At 34.9% G+C, this 17,182-nt stretch overlaps 3 protein-coding genes across 4 annotated transcripts in view; all 3 read right to left on the bottom strand.

Moving 5' to 3' along the window:
* LOC121409011 (extracellular tyrosine-protein kinase PKDCC-like) overlaps positions 1-3,777 on the bottom strand; it is a 54,824-nt gene extending 51,047 nt beyond the window's left edge. For both annotated transcript variants that reach the window (XM_041600784.1, XM_041600783.1), the window contains exon 1: positions 3,691-3,777. The gene's annotated coding sequence lies outside the window, so the exon portion shown is untranslated. The remainder of the gene's footprint in view (positions 1-3,690) is intronic.
* Positions 3,778-5,101: 1,324 nt separating this feature from the next.
* On the bottom strand, positions 5,102-7,375 carry LOC121409010. Its single transcript, XM_041600782.1, has 2 exons — positions 6,857-7,375; positions 5,102-6,521 (listed from the first exon to the last, which is right to left on the bottom strand). The coding sequence occupies exons 1-2, from the start codon at positions 7,073-7,075 to the stop codon at positions 6,036-6,038; spliced, it is 705 nt and encodes a 234-aa protein (XP_041456716.1). The 5' UTR covers positions 7,076-7,375; the 3' UTR covers positions 5,102-6,035.
* A 1,991-nt stretch (positions 7,376-9,366) lies between these two features.
* On the bottom strand, positions 9,367-16,445 carry LOC121406954 (testis-specific serine/threonine-protein kinase 5-like). Its single transcript, XM_041597827.1, has 7 exons — positions 16,437-16,445; positions 13,207-13,377; positions 12,573-12,695; positions 11,836-12,035; positions 10,052-10,237; positions 9,547-9,662; positions 9,367-9,374 (listed from the first exon to the last, which is right to left on the bottom strand). Exons 1-7 carry the CDS (start codon positions 16,443-16,445, stop codon positions 9,367-9,369), a joined length of 813 nt encoding a protein of 270 aa, XP_041453761.1.
* Positions 16,446-17,182: the final 737 nt, after the last annotated feature.

Here is a 17,182-nt window from a genome sequence, read left to right as displayed (position 1 = left end):
ATCATAAGGATGAGTAATATGGGGTCTTCCTACATTAACAATGCGAGTACAAAGCGCGAGCAGAAAAATTTTGATATCGTGATCTGAAACTGGATAACGATTTTAATTAGAGAACAAGTTGAGTATCTGAATAAACATGCGCGAGCGTGTTTCATATTTAGACCTAGAATCTATACTAGGCATTCTAAATACAACTTTAATCATGAAAATTTGATATTCCGATCTGAAAATAAGAGTCAATTTCAGCTTTATATTTCAAGCACTTTGTAGAAAAATTGTAATTGAGTTTTGACATAGGACCGGGACATCCTTACGACATGTCATTATATGAAAATGATGACTATCTCGAGATGAAACAAAAGGGACAATTTAATTATTGAATTAATATCATATTTATTAATGCCTAATGAGGGCGCAGAATCTGATGATATCATGGCATAAATACTGGACATTTCACTTTTGTGATTATAAATGGGATGCATCAGTTAATATATTTTTAACCATTAATGCGAGCGCAAATCGTGAGCTAATTTTTTTGATAAACTGTCATGAAAAGGGGATTTTAAGTAGTAATTGTTGTATAATCAATATTGAAACATTTATATAACTCGCCAATCAATGCGAGCGTACAGCGCGCTAGCTGATACGTCTTGACAATCAGACCTGAAAAGGGATATTTTGAAAACTTAATGGAATACACGAAAATAATAGGTACCTGATAAATCAAAATTTGCGAGCGCGCAGCGCAAGCAGCAAATGTTAACATTCAGACCATAAAACTGACATTTTTACAGAGCACTTTTTAAAAATCACTTTGTAAATTACACAAAATAATGAAAGTTTGATTTCCGAGGTGAAATATGTTATTCGAACTCAATATTTAACAAGATATGTGAATCACCTAACAGGCAATGCGAGCGCGAGCGAAAATTTTATGTAGTGGCACGAAAGATTCTTTTTATTTTCCAAGTCTTCCCCTCATCTTATTTCATGCACTCTTCCTTCTCTTCTTTTCTCCTCTCTTTTCCCTCATTTTTCCTTCTTTCTTTCCTTTTTTTATTTTTTTGCTCCACAAAGAGGGGGGGGGGGGCTCGGCCCCTGGATCCGCCTATGGGGGCAAGAAGCGGGAAAATTTGACAGGCAAATAAAAATGTTATCATCGCCAAAGTAAGGTCATCTCGTCCCAAAATACATGTTTTATTTCGATTTAGAATTATGTATTTCTTACCATCATAAAAGACCAAAAATAGTAGGGGGGACATTTGATATTGTGTCCCCCCTACTTTTTTGAGTTGGGGGGGACACGTCCCCCTGTCCCCCCTGGGATTTCCGCCCATGCCTGTTTGACATTCAACGATTAAAGGGATAGAGCCTTGTCGAACTGGCCCTGCTCAGCGGCTGCCGGCCGGGCCCACGATCAATTGGGCAAAGCAAATTTTCGGAGTATTTCATGTCTATTTCGTACAATGAATTATGGATTTTCATTTTTTCATTTTTTTCTTTGTTAGTTTATATCGAGTGTGCCTGAAAACATGAAAAATACAGCTATCCTATGGTTAGTGGTAATTAAAATACAGGTGCAATACATATATTTCGTTGTCAATTAAGCTAATTACACGATTAACATTGTTTGAAGTGAAATACGATATCATAAATGAATTCCTCGACATAGAAAACTCTGAAATAACTGTATTATTCATGTGTTCGGGCATTTTTTTAATATAAAATGACAAAGGAATATATATATATATATATATATATATATATATATATATATATATATATATATATATGCAATAAAATCGTTAATTATGTTAATTAGGGCAGTATACTGATTGCACTAATTACAAAATAACATTTGTTAAACGGGGAAAATAATGTCACAAAAGAATCATAGAAAACCATTGGATAGCTGTAATTGTTTATGTTTTCAGGCTTTCTCAATATAAAATGACAAAAGAATATATATATATCTATATATATTTATATACATATACATATTGCACATATATGTTAATTAGTGCATTATGCTAATTAAAAAAATCACATTAAAAAGGTAAAAATAATGTCATAAGTGAATTCCTAGTCACAGGAAACCATTGGATACATTGTAGGTGTACTATTCATGTTTTCGGGCATTCTTGATATAAAATGACAAAGGAATATATATTCATATGTAAAATATTGCTCATAAGATAATTAGCGCATTATGTTAATTACGCTAATTAAAACAATAACATTTGTTAAACGGGAAAAATAATTTCACAAAAGAATTCCTCATAGAATAATACCATAGGATAGCTGTATTGTTTATATGTTTTCAGGCTGTTGTAGTACGGTACTTATGGACAAATAAATCTATATGTATATGTTAATTAGTGCATTAGCTTGATTATGCTAATTATGCTAATTACAGCGACTGCATTGGTTAAAATGGAAAAATAATGTCATAAATGAATTCCTCGCCATAGAAAACCGTAGGATAGCTGTATTATTCATTTTCGGGCATTCTCGATATGAAATGACAATGAAATATGTATTTTAAATATATTACACATATATATGTTAATTAGTGCATTATGCTAATTACGCTAATTACAGTGATTACATCGGTTAAAATGGAAAAATAATGTCATAAATGAATTCCTCGCTATAGAAAACCATAAAAAGGTTGCATTATTTACGTATTGTGAATTTTCTGGATAGACATCCACAAATACATATATATATATATATATATATATACAGTGTATTACACTTATGCTAATTAGTTCATTATGCTAATTAGGCTGATTACGATAATTGCATAACTTAGATATTTAAAATATTGTTATGCATGGATTCAACGTCACAGGACCTCTTAGAAAAATGATATTATTTATGTTTTTAGTCTTTCTGGTTTAAGAGAAGTAGTATATTACATATCGTACATATGCTAATTAGATGATTATGCTAATTAGGCTAATTAAAAAAATTGCTCAAGGTTGCCAAGGTGGCAACCAAGCTGAATTTACTTCAATACCCATCTAGAACATGAATCAACAAAAAAACCTTGTACTTAACAACTTTTCCATGTCTTGTACATGGCCTATGAGACCGTCTACTGGACTAAAAGAAAGCACAGAAGTGACAGAACAAAAACAGAAGAAAAGAGAAGAATTTAGGAGAGAAAAAAAAAGAAATGAAAAGAAAAGATAAAAAGAAAAAGGAAAGAAAATGGGAAGATGAAAAAAAAGGTAGATCTAGATCTAGGAAAAAATTAAGGAAAACAAAATAAAAAAAATAGTAAAAAATAAGCTTTTTTTTATTAAAAAACAGAAAAATGAAAAAAAAACAAAATATAGCAAAGCCAAAAGAAGAAAAATTAAAAGAATATCGTGAACTATAATCAAACATGCATATGATGTAAACAACAATTGTAGACACTGAAACATATATGTTTTGCAACTTTTGGGGTTATTTAACTTTTTAACCTTTTAAAACAATCAAAACTTGTTTCTCTGCTCTGGACATCTAACCTTACAAGAAAAGTCACATATGGGACTGCATTTAATTTTAAAACATAACTCAATTTTCCCCCTTAAAATATGTAAAATGCTGCAGGTACATGATTTCCACTTCAGTATGGACAAGGTAACGGCAAGACTCCCATATGTCCCCTCCACTAAAATTGAAAAAAAAATAACTTACTTTTCCATGTCAAAATATGTTCCAAATTCCAACTTCTACCCGTCGATCGTGAAATAGAGAGCAGTGCCAGGCAGTACAATAATAAGTACAGTACCGGTACACGAGATATGACGTCATGCATGCATAAAACAGTGGATGCTTGCAGCGCAGATGAGCGCAAGAAATGAGGCGGTCCCATCCCAAGGCGGATTATGTTGAAATAAAATTGGAAATTCATCCTAAATATAGATGTTACATATCTTGCAGGTTAAACATATATATATTTATATACATATTTTTAATCCGCCCTGTTAGAAAAGACATTTTGCATTTAACAAAATAAGAAAAATAAAAAATGAAGAAGAAACTATTTAATGATAATTGAAAAAAAATAATCGTTACAAAATGCATTCTCAATTGGTTGTAGAGTCAATCATAGTCAACCGGCTGAAAAGTATGATTTTGTTTGGGGGTTTTTGTCCCATTTTTTTTTCTTGGACCAAGAAAGTGTAGACCTACTTTGAGCTGGGAGGAATCCAACGGAATTATTAACGAGAACGTGATTTGTATTGTTTTGGCCTGATTTTCAGTGATTTTGCTCCTTTGAAAGAAACGGAGAGAGAGAGAAACATAATATCGTCATTAATGACATGATTGCTGGGGGATTAGTGATGCACAAACTTGAATTGATTTGGGAAGATATTTCTTTCGTAATGATGATAAAATGGAGCAGTGCGCCGGTAACCGTCATAAAAAAGGATGCTCTTTTTTTTCTTTACTGCGCCATAAGCTGAATGGTATAGGGAAGATTATTGAATCATGTAGTTTTGTTTGTAAAAAAAAGTATATTTCTAAAAGAAATACATGCTAATACCCAAAACTTGAGAGAAACTTTAGTATAGGGAATCATGTTGAAGAAAACTTGAAGGGACAGCACTAAATTGTAAAGGTGACGATTAATTATGACCAGCAGTTTCTAACCCCCTTTTCCCCTCTCTAATAAATATATTACAGATAAGACAAGAATAGGCTATTGCTGAAGAACCTGGGCGGGGGGTGCTGCATGTAATATTCTCCATAGGCAGTCGCAACACCCCCTGGAATTCTGGTAGGTGTGACAAATGGAGAAATGTAACCAAAATGATACATTTGTAGTGAAACCACTTTTATCGATTTATCTTTTTTGGGGGGAGGGGGGGGGGCTTCTCAAAGTTTCTCGGGACCAGAATGACTTTATGTTTTGGAGTGACGAAACTTTTTTCCTTTTTTGTCGAATTTACATCAGCTCCCCGTGCAAACAAAAATCGTTCTCACGGGCAACATTTCATTTGGGTATCTCATGGTTGTTTGCAGATTCTATAAAGTGGGAGGGGGGTGGGTGTTGTTCGCTTGTTGTTTTGGGGGGTTATTTTTGTTAGTCACGATATTCATTTTAATCATTTTCCTTTATTGTATTTTCTTAATCATGAAATCAGTGACAAGAAAAAAACAAAGGACGAGTAATATTGAGTGAAGTAATTTATTAGACTCTCTATCGATATGTACTAGTACCTTGATGCGTTTGAAGTTATTTTGTCAGTTTACGTTATGGCAAGTGGGGGTATTGTTATCCTTTGTTTCATGGCTTGTTCCCAATTATATTACCTTTCCTTCAAATATCAAATCTATGAGGGCAATATTAATTCCTACATTACCTAATTGTCAAATGTCGATAAAATTATGTAAAGTTAATAAATCGAACAATTTTGTAGGTCAAAATCTTTGGATAATATAGCATCGAATTCATTTTCACTACAGAATGATGAGCCCACTGATCTGAACATATTAGATAGTGAACAGATCAGAGCCTCACTGGATGAAGCTACGTCGAACTCGTTAAATTCGACGCAAGATGGCGTGTTTCCTTTATCGGATTCCGTCAAAAACCGACAACAGGGGTGTGTTCAGTAAGAAAGTGGCTGCTATCAAAATGAAACTAAAATTAAAGGAAATAAACCCTTATCATCCTCGCATCTCTCATTTAAATTTTATATAAATTTGTAGTAGTGATCTAAAGAACATGTTTCCAAAATATTTAGAATGAGCTCTTATCAACATCCATTATCTTCAAATATTCTCTGCCGTACATGTTTTACCGTCATTGACGCCGGCATTGTCGGCAAGTCATTTTACCTCTGAGACCATTTACTTTCTTCATCTTGTTCATGGTGTTATTCCATCAACATTTTATGCATTTCATATGCCATGAGCTGTATATAACGCATTATCTGTTCCCCAAATAATGTAGGAACAGGGGCTTCATTGGGCCTTGAAATATTTCCAATACTGACGTTGCTCTTGTATAAGACATATAAACTATCATCAGTTTAGACGGCCACTTTCTTCAACACAGGGAGATTCTGCACATGCGAATATAAATCGCTTGTTTTCATGGCTGCTATTACAGTCTGTTTTCCAGTGCTTCTTTGATCATCGAAGGTGCAACGTGCTGGCCGTGTCTTCTTTAGCTTCGATTTAGGCACCGTGTTCCTTTTCGACAACATTTTCTCATTATTTGGTACTGTTTTCGTCGTCGCGTTCGGCTTATCGCCTTCATTGCAAGGCGGGCTCGACGAGCACAAACTTAAGTCCTTGTCGTCTTGCAGTTCATTTGAGATAACTGGCGTCGGAAGTCGTTTGGCTGTCGTCGACGGTATCATCGAAGACTGACGACAACTTCCGCTGGTTTGGAGCCTGTTGGCGACTGCAACTGTGGCGATTGGTATGGACGTATCTTCTCCTGGAAGTGGAGGGGTGATGTTGACATCCTCAGGTATAATACTATCAAAGGCTGCCTCGTTTTCAACACTTGCCTTTTAAAAAAGAAAAATCGGGAGAAGAAAATTCGTGAGTTCTAATACAGATGTTACCTCACACAAGTCATTTGAAAATACTAACATAAATAAATAGTTTTTAGAGAGTATTTCTCGAAAACATTTTTTTGTGGAGTAGAGTTTATGACATTGAGTATCATTCCAGGCCCTGGGTTCCATGCCTTTAGTCGTTGTCATAGCACAGAAAACTAAATTAGGCTCATCCATGCAATTTGATTTTCAATATTCAATATTAATGCAGATTTCTGTTCAAATTCCCGTGAGACTATTTGAGCAAAATTGATTTTTGTTTCAGATTTTTTTGCAATCTTTACCTCAGTCGGAATATATATCCCTTTATCTCGGTGTTTTCCCGTTATAGCTCGTGCTGCCCGATCGCCGCATTTTTCATCGACATCGTCAACTCGGTCGTGAGGTTCGTACTTCTTCGACACCAAACACCTCCCGGACTCATTCTCCATGTCGAAGAACTGCTCGCCGTGTGGGTTCGAAGCCAGAATGCGACGATATAGATTTCTCATACGGCTCCGCATGTTGCTGGCGTAGTTGGGCGAAGTCGAGGGTGACTTTGCCGCTGCTAATTTCCTCTTGAGGTTAGCCAACTTGTTGCCGTAATACTTGTTATGTTCTGGGCCGTACTCATAGCGTTCAGCTTCCTCCGTTCTCGTTTTTTCGTCCACTAATGAGAAAAATGATGGTAAGGTTTGGTCATCATTTCAATTGAAATCGTTTGTGAGCGGTTTAAAATTATTTTTGCTGTTAAAGAAATCATTGTTAAGTAGGCCTCTTTCTTATAAGGCGTCTATTTTGTACGACTGTGCCTATATACTCCAATAAAAAAAACACGAGCTGCATTCTTGTTTCAATCCATAATAATGGATTTCTAATGGTGTGCTTTTTGCAGCTTCATCAATGGCGTGCATCCTCCCGCTGAGGCAGAGGAATTTCGACACTGGCAAGCAAAACAAAATTTATACCCCTTCTTCTGCTTTCAACAGTTGATTTTCCAAACTTTAGTTCCACCTCTCCAAGATTATGCAACCCCATACCACTTTAGTTCCACCTCCCCAGGATGTGAACCTCCCCATGCTCAAAACAGCTTACGCCCTAGTTCAATATCTTACCCCCTACCCCAATGGAAATAAAAATATGTTGAACATCGATCCACCCCGGGTATAAGATAATCTTGAATCACGAGATCGCCTCAGTATTTTGTGACAATCAAATACACTGAAATTCCCTCATCAAAGCCCAAACAAGAAGGTATTCCCTTTTACCCTTTGTTCCCTTCAGCTCTCTCTTTACAATCCGACCGTCAGCAAGAAGAACCGGTGTCTTGGATGGTGACGATCTACCTCGGACAAGGTCTTTCCGAGGCGCCATCGACAACGACATGGTTGGCGTTTTCGTTGGTTCAATCGTCTTCGGTATCGCTAAGGTGTTCATTGATTGTTGCTGAGCGTCTTGGATGGTCGATCGACGGTCCTGTCGCTGTCGCTGATGCACGCTTTCCGTCATCGTCATAAATCGAATAAAAGACTGGAAAGAAAAGTTGACGCTTACGTGTATTTTTTTTTTACTTGTTCATGTGTGAGAATGAGTGAGATATTCTTTTTTTTTTGGGGGGGGACGGGGCTTGTCAAAGTAAATTATATGGCAATTAGGCCCCCACACTCCTTAAAATCATTGAGGGTATTTTACTTAAATTAAGGATTGGACATTTGTCTTCGAAGTTTTCTCTTAACCAACTGTTCAGATATTGCCTGGGGTCAAAATGCTGTAAATAATGCACTAAGTTTGTCTGGGATAAAGAGGATTTCCCGACTGTGTGATATCCCAATGAAAAGTTCAAGCATTTACTGGATAATTTGAAGTCATCATAACGCGAATTACCCATGATGACATTTCACATGATGATACAATGATTTCGATTCTTGCCTTTTGTTATTGGGGTCAAAATGCTGTAAATACATTATGATAATAATCATGATAATGGTTATCAGTTTGAAGATAGTGATAAATTAATATCATTCTCCTGAGTATGAATATGCTATGATGATATAGGCCTACTTTAGATCAAATCGGTACCATAAGAGGATATAGCCTGATTATTTTACTTACTCGTTTTTTATTGAAGGAGGGGTCATTTTGGTACATCGTGGCCGCCCCGTCATGCCAACTATTAGATAAAGGCTCTTGGCGAACCCAGGGATGGTGAACTATTTCACTTGTGCGCATTCGGAGGAGTGGCCTCTGACGTAACAATCTCCGAATAAGATGGATACAGTCTGGATGAACGTGATGAAAGATAAATTGAGTTATAGAGAAAAGGAGGGATATAGATTGAAAGAAAGTGGAGAGATGAACATAAACAAAATTAGACATTAGAACAGTAATGTCAATGAGAGAAAGAGGTATGGATAATGACAGTGGGATGGGATGCTTTGAGTGTTATCTCTTTAGTTCTAGAGGTTCTATTTTAGGATTTAAAAACACTTCTTATAAGAGCATTGGAGGAAAGGAAACAGGGATAGAGATTGAAATAAGGGTCAAATTGAATGTAATAAAGGGGAAGGAAAGGGGCAGTGATAGAGAAGAGGAAGAGATTGAGAGGAAAGAAATGTAAGTCATTAAAGAGAGAGAGAGAGAGTGGGTGAAAGAGACCTAAACTTAAAGATGAGAGACAAAAATTAAGGAGAAGTATTACAATAAGGTGTACGGGAGTGTGCCAAAATATAATATCATATATCTCCCCCCCCCCGCCCCTCTCTCTTTTATCAGTTTTTCTATTGTTGTTGGTCAGAGCGATACATACTTATGTGATCTATGTTACTGTGCAAAAAGTGCATGAAAATGAAAAATTTATTAGCAATTTTGCCTACACAACCAATGGTGATGGATAGATGAATTTAAAATATAGTACATCGATATACTTTATGTATCAACATAAAGTTGATAAGCACACAATGATTGAACTTCTGAGATTGTGACAGTCGTGTCTTACCTTTCGAAACCCAAGGCTGAAATTTGACTTTCTTTTTGGTTTGATCCATGAGTGTGTTGAGGTTTTGATCATTGAATGGAAGACGTCCGTTCACCAAGGCATATAGAATGATCCCACTACGTTTTGGATAAAAGGAAATCTAATTCATATTATATATAAAATGTACATATAACGATGACAGATAGGCTTAAATCGTGGACTGATATTTTGTTTTTGCTTATTATGTTTACTGCACTATCTGCATGTTTTGAAAAAAAAAATATTACAAAGATGAATTATGTTGCCTTTCTAAATGAAGAGACAAGATATGGCTAGCATTGTGTTTAATTTCAGCAAATCGACTATTTTTCTTCATCCCCGAATTCTAGGTAATAATAAAGGAACAACACAATGGTTCATAACGATACTTAGTTTTGTGAAAACAATTCCCATTTTTTGCGATTGAATCATGGAGAGTTTCATTAAGTTTGTACGTTGATAAAAAGAAGATAAAGATTCCACTTACAGACTCCAAACATCAGCTAGTTTCCCGTCGTAGTTTTTAGCCGCTAGAATCTCCGGGGCAGCGTAAGCATAAGAACCACAGAAAGTCGATAGCATGTTGCAACGATTTGAAGGAAAACGACAAGCAAAGCCAAAATCTGATGAGAAAATTAGAGGAGAAGGAAGTATTAGCGCGAGAAAATTACTTCTTTACTATAATTTTTTTTTTGGGGGGTGGGGGATATGAAGACACATTCGATAGCAGCGATAAGGGGCGATAACAAAGATTATACATTTTCAGGGGGTATTGAAAACCCGTCTAAAAACTTGATTGATTGATGTATCAGTTATACTGAGAAGCTTCCGATATTTTTCACGAATTGTTGATCAACATATAGACAGTAAACATTATGAATAATGCAGATTTTTGTTTATTCATCTGACTCATCATATTCATTTTTATCTAACCGTTCATTTGAACGTCTAAATGTATAGACCCAATTTTAACTTTAAAACATGCCGTATATTTAAGAATGCCCAATGACTAACGATAGATCTATTTTATTTTCAAAACATTACTATGATTCATGGAGAAAAATTATAAGGACAATAATTATGATGAAAAAAAATTATTTTACTAAAGAAACTCTTTTACAAAGAGTGTAGTCCGTGAATAAAAACTATATACATGATTTTCCCAAAATCAAATCGATCCGTTTGAGTACCGATTAGTAATTGGCGAATTTGTATTTTGCATAGTAAGATCCCTTTAGCTGGCAAATATGAAGTTTCCATTCAAAAAAAGCTAAGAAATCATTGAAAAAAATCTAATTTGTCGTTAATTTACCTGATATTTTGACGTTCCAATTTTCATCTAATAGAATGTTCTCGCACTTTAAATCCCTAAAATTCAATGAAAAAAATAGCTTGAACAATAATTTTCTTGAAATGTTCCCCCATGGCGCCGTGATTGATGTTCGGTCTGGTGGGGAAGGGGCTGATCCAGGATTTTCCAAAAGGGAGGCACATTTTTCCGATGCAAATTCGACAAGCAAAAAAAAATAGGGGGGGTCCTTATATTCAAAGGGGGTGGGGCAAACTTGGGTAAAAACGGTATATTTACATTACAATTTTTTTTATAATGGCTCTCAAATGGGGGAGTGCCACGGGCTGGCTGTGCCCCCCCCCCCCTGGATCCATCAGTGTGGTGGTGGCCTAAATAATTCTTATGAGTAGATCAACGTTTATATAGCATGTGAAAATACTTATGCTACCTTATGAGTTTCCTATATACATTTAAAATCACCTCAGTGTTTTCATATCTTATGAAGATAGCAGTATACTGTAGTCGTTTCTGATTCTCATAACATTGTTCTAAGCGTTACAAGGTCGGTATTTGTATCAGTTTTTTTACTTCTATACATACATTTTAAATACCCAGTATTTTCATATCTTATGAAGATAGCAAAATTTACCAAACAATATGAACACTAAACGTTGCAATCTTTTTTATTGTTTGAATATTATAAAATGAAATTTGAATTGATAAGCAAATAACGACAACAACAAATAATGGAAGCTGTGGCTATTTTTGGTATCATGATTATGATTCTTATTTTCACTTAGGACGTTGCATCATAGAAAAATACATTTTATCCTTAAAACGAGTATGCAATCTGAACAAGACTTTTTTAACGTTCCATCTCTTCACCAGTCACCACAGTTAAATTTTGTAAAATTGTTTTGAGAATCATCCCTCTAATCCTGATAACACAAGGAATTTGAATCACACTCAATGCTTCATACCTGTGAACCACATTCCGATCGTGACAGAATGTAACCCCGGACACAATTTGACGAAAAAGTTGTCTGGCCTTGTCTTCCTGCACCGCCATGCCTGTCTCAATGACGCTATCGTTAATGTAGGACAGAACATCACCATTAGCAGCATACTCCAAGACAAGATAAACTCCTCGTTCACTTCGGAAGAACTCGTAAAGTTGGATCTGACAATGTAGAAATTAGATAAAATCATTTCGCTCAAGTGTGATAGAAATACGATCTCAATAGTCATGTTGATATTCTCTCACATTAATGTACATTCCTAGAAAAGGGTGCGAGTATGAACTCGAGTTTGTCCCTCAAGAAAAGGGGTTCCCAAAATGGTTCTTTAACGTCCTCAAGAACCTTAAATGTTTTTTTTATAGAGCAGCTAAAAAGGTTCCAAAGTGGCAGTGTGATGTATTTTAATTTAAAAACTTTTAGGGAACATTTAAAGTTTCCAAATGCGGGATAGAACCCTCTAAGAACCTTTATATTGTATAAACCAACCATAATCCCCCTAAGGACAAATCCCCTCACACCATACCCTGACGAAAATCCACTAGATCAGCCACCTTTGAGAGAAGAATTCCCTAGAGGCCTAGAGGACTTCTTACTGAAACGATAACTCTTTGGAGATCAACTGGCCTCCCATTGATGGAGTTGTCTTCCAGGGCATTTTATCTTACAAGCAAAATGAGACATGCATGAGTTTAAAGATACAAATGATGACTTACTAGGTGTGCGTGTTTGTGTGTTATTCTCATAGAATCTATCTCTCTTGGCATGAATTTCTTTAAGTACTCACTCGGAGCATCCCTCTTTGAGATGATTTTTATTGCAACCTAGAAGAGAAAAACAGAACAATCATTACTAGGATCATATAAAAAAATTTTGGAACGCTTAACAAGGTTAACGGTAATGATAATCAAATTATTTGAATCCATTACCCATATTGCCAACAGATTTCCATTCATTATACCAATCCTAAACCATCAGAACACAGACTAGATAATATACGGAATAGAGACAAAGATGGAAGGGGGGGGTAGGGGGCTTCGATATAAATACTAAACTTGTGAAAAGGGGTCCCAAACGCGTAATGTCCAATGTAGCCATTTTGGTAATACTGTGTACTCTGTAAAAAAAAAAAGTCCAACTCAATGTTGAACCGACGAACTTAGATAATTTATTACCCAAATTGAGATACGATTACTCTCCAGTCCCAATTTATTTTGCTCAGTAATGTAAATACGAATGAAAATAAGCTCTGCAATTGTTGTAAAATATTAATCGTTCCTTTGGCAGACTACACCTTGCTACATTACATTATTGCATTAGATTTATTGCCAGTACCATATTATGTCCTTTGGTTCTTAAGTCATCTCTTAATTTTGGTGTCTGCGATATCTTTTTCTCCATGACCCTTGCCAGCTTGACCTTTGCGAATGTGCCTGACCCCAGTGTTTTATCAGTGAGGATGTAGCCATGTCGCCTGCAATCTGCGGTCTCTATGATCGAATGGTCCTACAGACACACAAAAATAACCAAAAACATATTTATAAAACATGAAACGGTAATCCTTTTGTAACATGATTAAGGTATATGGAATATGGTATATTGTATGATAAGTTCTGAAATATATATATATATATATACACAGAACTTGACAATAGAACATACATGTATATTCATCGAAAAGAAATACAGATGTGAGTGACTGATAAATTTTAGACAAAGAATTTCTAAATAACATACGTTTTCGATAAAACCCGAGTTTATACAGTCACGTCGCGCGTCTTACATTCACACGAAATCTGAAGAACACATGAGCGACATAGATTGTTCTTCTTGAATTTGTAATACTTCCAATTTTCCAATAATGATGTTTTTCAGCAAAGCCAAACAATCAAGCTATGAAGTACATGTAAACCATCTGAGTTGAATAATAAACACACAAAAAAGGGATGCATACTTACCATTATGTATTTCGGTATTCCCTTTTCTATGAAGGGTAAAGTTGTATTGTTACACCGACTGTAGACAGCTGCATGGTATGCAGTGTAGTTCTTTCATTTTACTTGCCCTTTTTAACTATTTCTTGATTAAATGGATAGCCTTCCCATAGAAAAGAGTAGAGATGAAGAGGAAAAATATAAGTCACTTTGGTGAGAAATAAAATAATCAACCACAGATACGTATACCATGAATCAATTCATTAGATTACACTGCCACTTATGAGTTAATTAAGAGGGGATTTGGGCCACGTAACCCCCAATATTTTCATGACCAGGAAAAACACAGAAAAAGAAGAAGGAAAAAAAAGAAAAGTGGGTGATGTATATGATATCATTAGTGACGCTTCAAAATTATTTGCTCTCACATTACGGTTATCCTGTATTATTTGACCAAATTTAAAGAATTGGAATGATCACCAGGAAATTATTCTTATCACAATGTTTTTTTTTACTCATGAATTTCCACCACAATCATTAACATCGTCATCATCATCACTATGTACTCCGATATTTTCTTATGTTTTAAAGCATGTTGTCAAAAATCGTTAAAATATTACATTTAAAGAGATAATGCACAATCTGTTTTCTTGTGAAAACTCAGTTCCGGAAGACGATTTAAATTAAAGATCGAAAATTTCAGCCCAAACAACATGACACTACTTGTAGTTTTTTTCTGTCATTTTTTTTCAATAAGCCCTCACCCCCCCCAAAAAAAAAAACACACACACACACAAGATATACACATGTACACGAGAACTGAAGACATGAAAAAACGTTATAGGCCTACGAGGGGAGAAAACACGTATTTCTATTCAAATCTGGTAACGCGTATCGCGATTAAATATGCTTTGATTTCAACGTGAGATGTCATTATATTCAATAAAGTAACGCGAGGTCTCAGTCGGTGTCTGTTTATTTTATTCTTGATGAACAATTAACTAGATCTACTGGACAAACCGAGATTTTAAGATGCTAAAACATATGAACTCTTAGAATTGCAAATCTTGGAATATAAAACAAATATTTTTATCAGCTCGTCTAATTGGGGAAATATCAAATTAATATGATTTACCTTTATGCCTTTTACAACTTAGACTTTGTTTCTTTCTACAATCGTAGATTGTAACTTTCCAGTTGGTCATACACTTAATTGAGAGGCTTATGTTTTTACAAAATATTGTTCAAAAACAAAACACACGTACTTTTTGGTAAACCGCTGTTTGCGCGTGTTTTTTTTTTTTGTGTGTGACGTCGTTGTGATGCGATCGGTTTTACTGTTACGTCATAATAAACTTCACGCAAACCTAAATTGTAAACAATATATTTAAAAGTGCGTTGAACTTCTGATAAGCAAGGCGCGCGCATACGTGTGTTCAGATTTGGGAAATCCCCTTGGCAGTTCCCCAGGCTTGTGTACGTGTCCATGGAGCACGCATAGAGGTGGATCTATGGAGTCAGATTTCACTACGGTGTATACTTAAAATGCATTTAGGCGTGCCACATTATGCTCCTGCGACTTTTGCTCCGTTCTTAATATCTTAGAGGGCATGGGGTATGAGTTTTTAGTTCAAAATAATGTTAAAATTTAGATATGGACTAGTTTATTTAGTTTTGGAGGTTAGGTTTTTTATTTGGCTCAACGTACAGATTTTCCATTGGAGCAATAAGAATTAGTCCAAACAATGTCCTCAAATTTTGAGTTAAAGTCATCTCTACTGGCATCTTAAATAGCTCTCTCCCTCCTTCTCTTTCGTCCCCATCCCTTTTCTTTCTATCCATCATCCCTTTGCTCTCTGCCCCTCTCCAAGCTGTCAACATAGGCCTATCTATTTTAAAGTTTAACAATCAAAAGGGATATTGTTGAAAAAGATTCGACAGTGGTGTCTTTTATTTGATATTGTCCACACGGTAAAAACAATAAAATGAAATAAACCCAAGAATTAAATAAAACCCATCAAATTCATACAGACACTTTCAAGAAATCTGTGACTGAATTTAATGATGCACATTCTAATTGTAACATATTTGGGATGGTTTTTCTTTTGGTCACTTTATTTTTCAGTTTTGAAGCACTTATAAATGATTTGACACTTTTAAGTTTTAGGGTCACTTTTTTTTGCGTGGATTCATTTTACAACCTAAAACAGATACAAACAACCCAAGGAGCTTGCAACTCAAATAGTTCAAATTCAAATCAATGCTGAATGTTGCCTTTTATTGTATCCCTAATTCTCCTACATCTTTCTTTCTTTGCCTTCTCCTATATCACTTTCCACCATTTTCATACCCCCCCCTGCTTGTTCACCTCTCCACAAACATACACATATACAACCTACATTGTGGAATACTGCATACGCCATAATCATACTTCACAACTCATTCTCCCTTTAAAAAAGATGCCATTCTAAATCAAGAATTATTCAAAGTATGACTGCAGAATATAATTGTTTTTTTGAAAATAAGTTGGAATAAGACCCAGTTTATTGTCTACAAAAAAAACAACAATGCTTGAATGATTCTTTCTTTCCTCAGAAAATTGAAATGAAGTAAATATACAAAAATTAGTACCATGGCCATCTTGATATCTACTGTAATCATTACTTCAGAAAAATTGTAAAACGAAGAGAGCAATTACAACCAAGAACAATATTTTGAAATATGGTTTATAAACAAAATGTGAATGCACAATAAATTCAACGATGACATCACTCAAAATAGTGACTGGATCCATCATACACATGTACACATATCAGGGTGTTTCATCACAGAGTTAAAAATGACTTAAAAATCATATTTGAATAACAAGTTTAGTCGTATATCATAATTACCACATTGGTCAGATCATGAATATCCTATAACTAATGAGTTTATGCATTAAATATCATGTGCACATTGTTGCGTAAGTTAACATGACTTTACATCACACTTAAGTCTCTGTGAAACAAGTCACAAACTGATAATGCTGGATTACTTTTATTTACTGAGGAAATCGCCACATTTTCAAACCTGAAAATTTCTTTTTAAAATATAAACTTTTTTAATAATGCAACTGTAATACATATCTAAAGGCTTTTAAATTAATACATATCAAGTTGATTTACAGTTATTTGGTTATTTTACATTTTAATACTCTTGTAAATCTATATTTTTTTTGTCTCTACCATTTCAATCCAATTCTTACATAATTTTGTGGTAAACAAATCGCCTGACACATAAATATACATTTTCCAAATGTTATTATTTCAAAGTGTAACAAATAACCATGGAATTCAATTAATGAAGGAATGCCAACCTTTTTAAAGAATGCAGTATTT

Source organism: Lytechinus variegatus, chromosome 2 (assembly GCF_018143015.1).
Source record: "Lytechinus variegatus isolate NC3 chromosome 2, Lvar_3.0, whole genome shotgun sequence".
Taxonomy (NCBI): Eukaryota; Metazoa; Echinodermata; class Echinoidea; order Temnopleuroida; family Toxopneustidae; genus Lytechinus; species Lytechinus variegatus.
The sequence above is the reverse complement of the archived record's forward strand: the minus strand, read 5'-3'. Positions and strand labels throughout refer to the sequence as shown.

Excerpts from the sequence above, each read along its gene's own strand:
- LOC121406954 (XM_041597827.1), bottom strand. Across the intron at positions 12,696-13,206 it reads GAACCAAAGGACATAATATG|GTTGCAATAAAAATCATCTC; the intron begins GTACTGGCAATA and ends TTTCTCTTCTAG. Across the intron at positions 12,036-12,572 it reads ACCTAGTAAGTCATCATTTG|ATCCAACTTTACGAGTTCTT; the intron begins TATCTTTAAACT and ends CTACATTGTCAG.
- LOC121409010 (XM_041600782.1), bottom strand. The coding sequence starts at position 7,075 with ATGCGGAGCCGTATGAGAAATCTATATCGTCGCATTCTGGCTTCGAAC. Across the intron at positions 6,522-6,856 it reads GGATATATATTCCGACTGAG|GCAAGTGTTGAAAACGAGGC; the intron begins GTAAAGATTGCA and ends CTTTTTTAAAAG.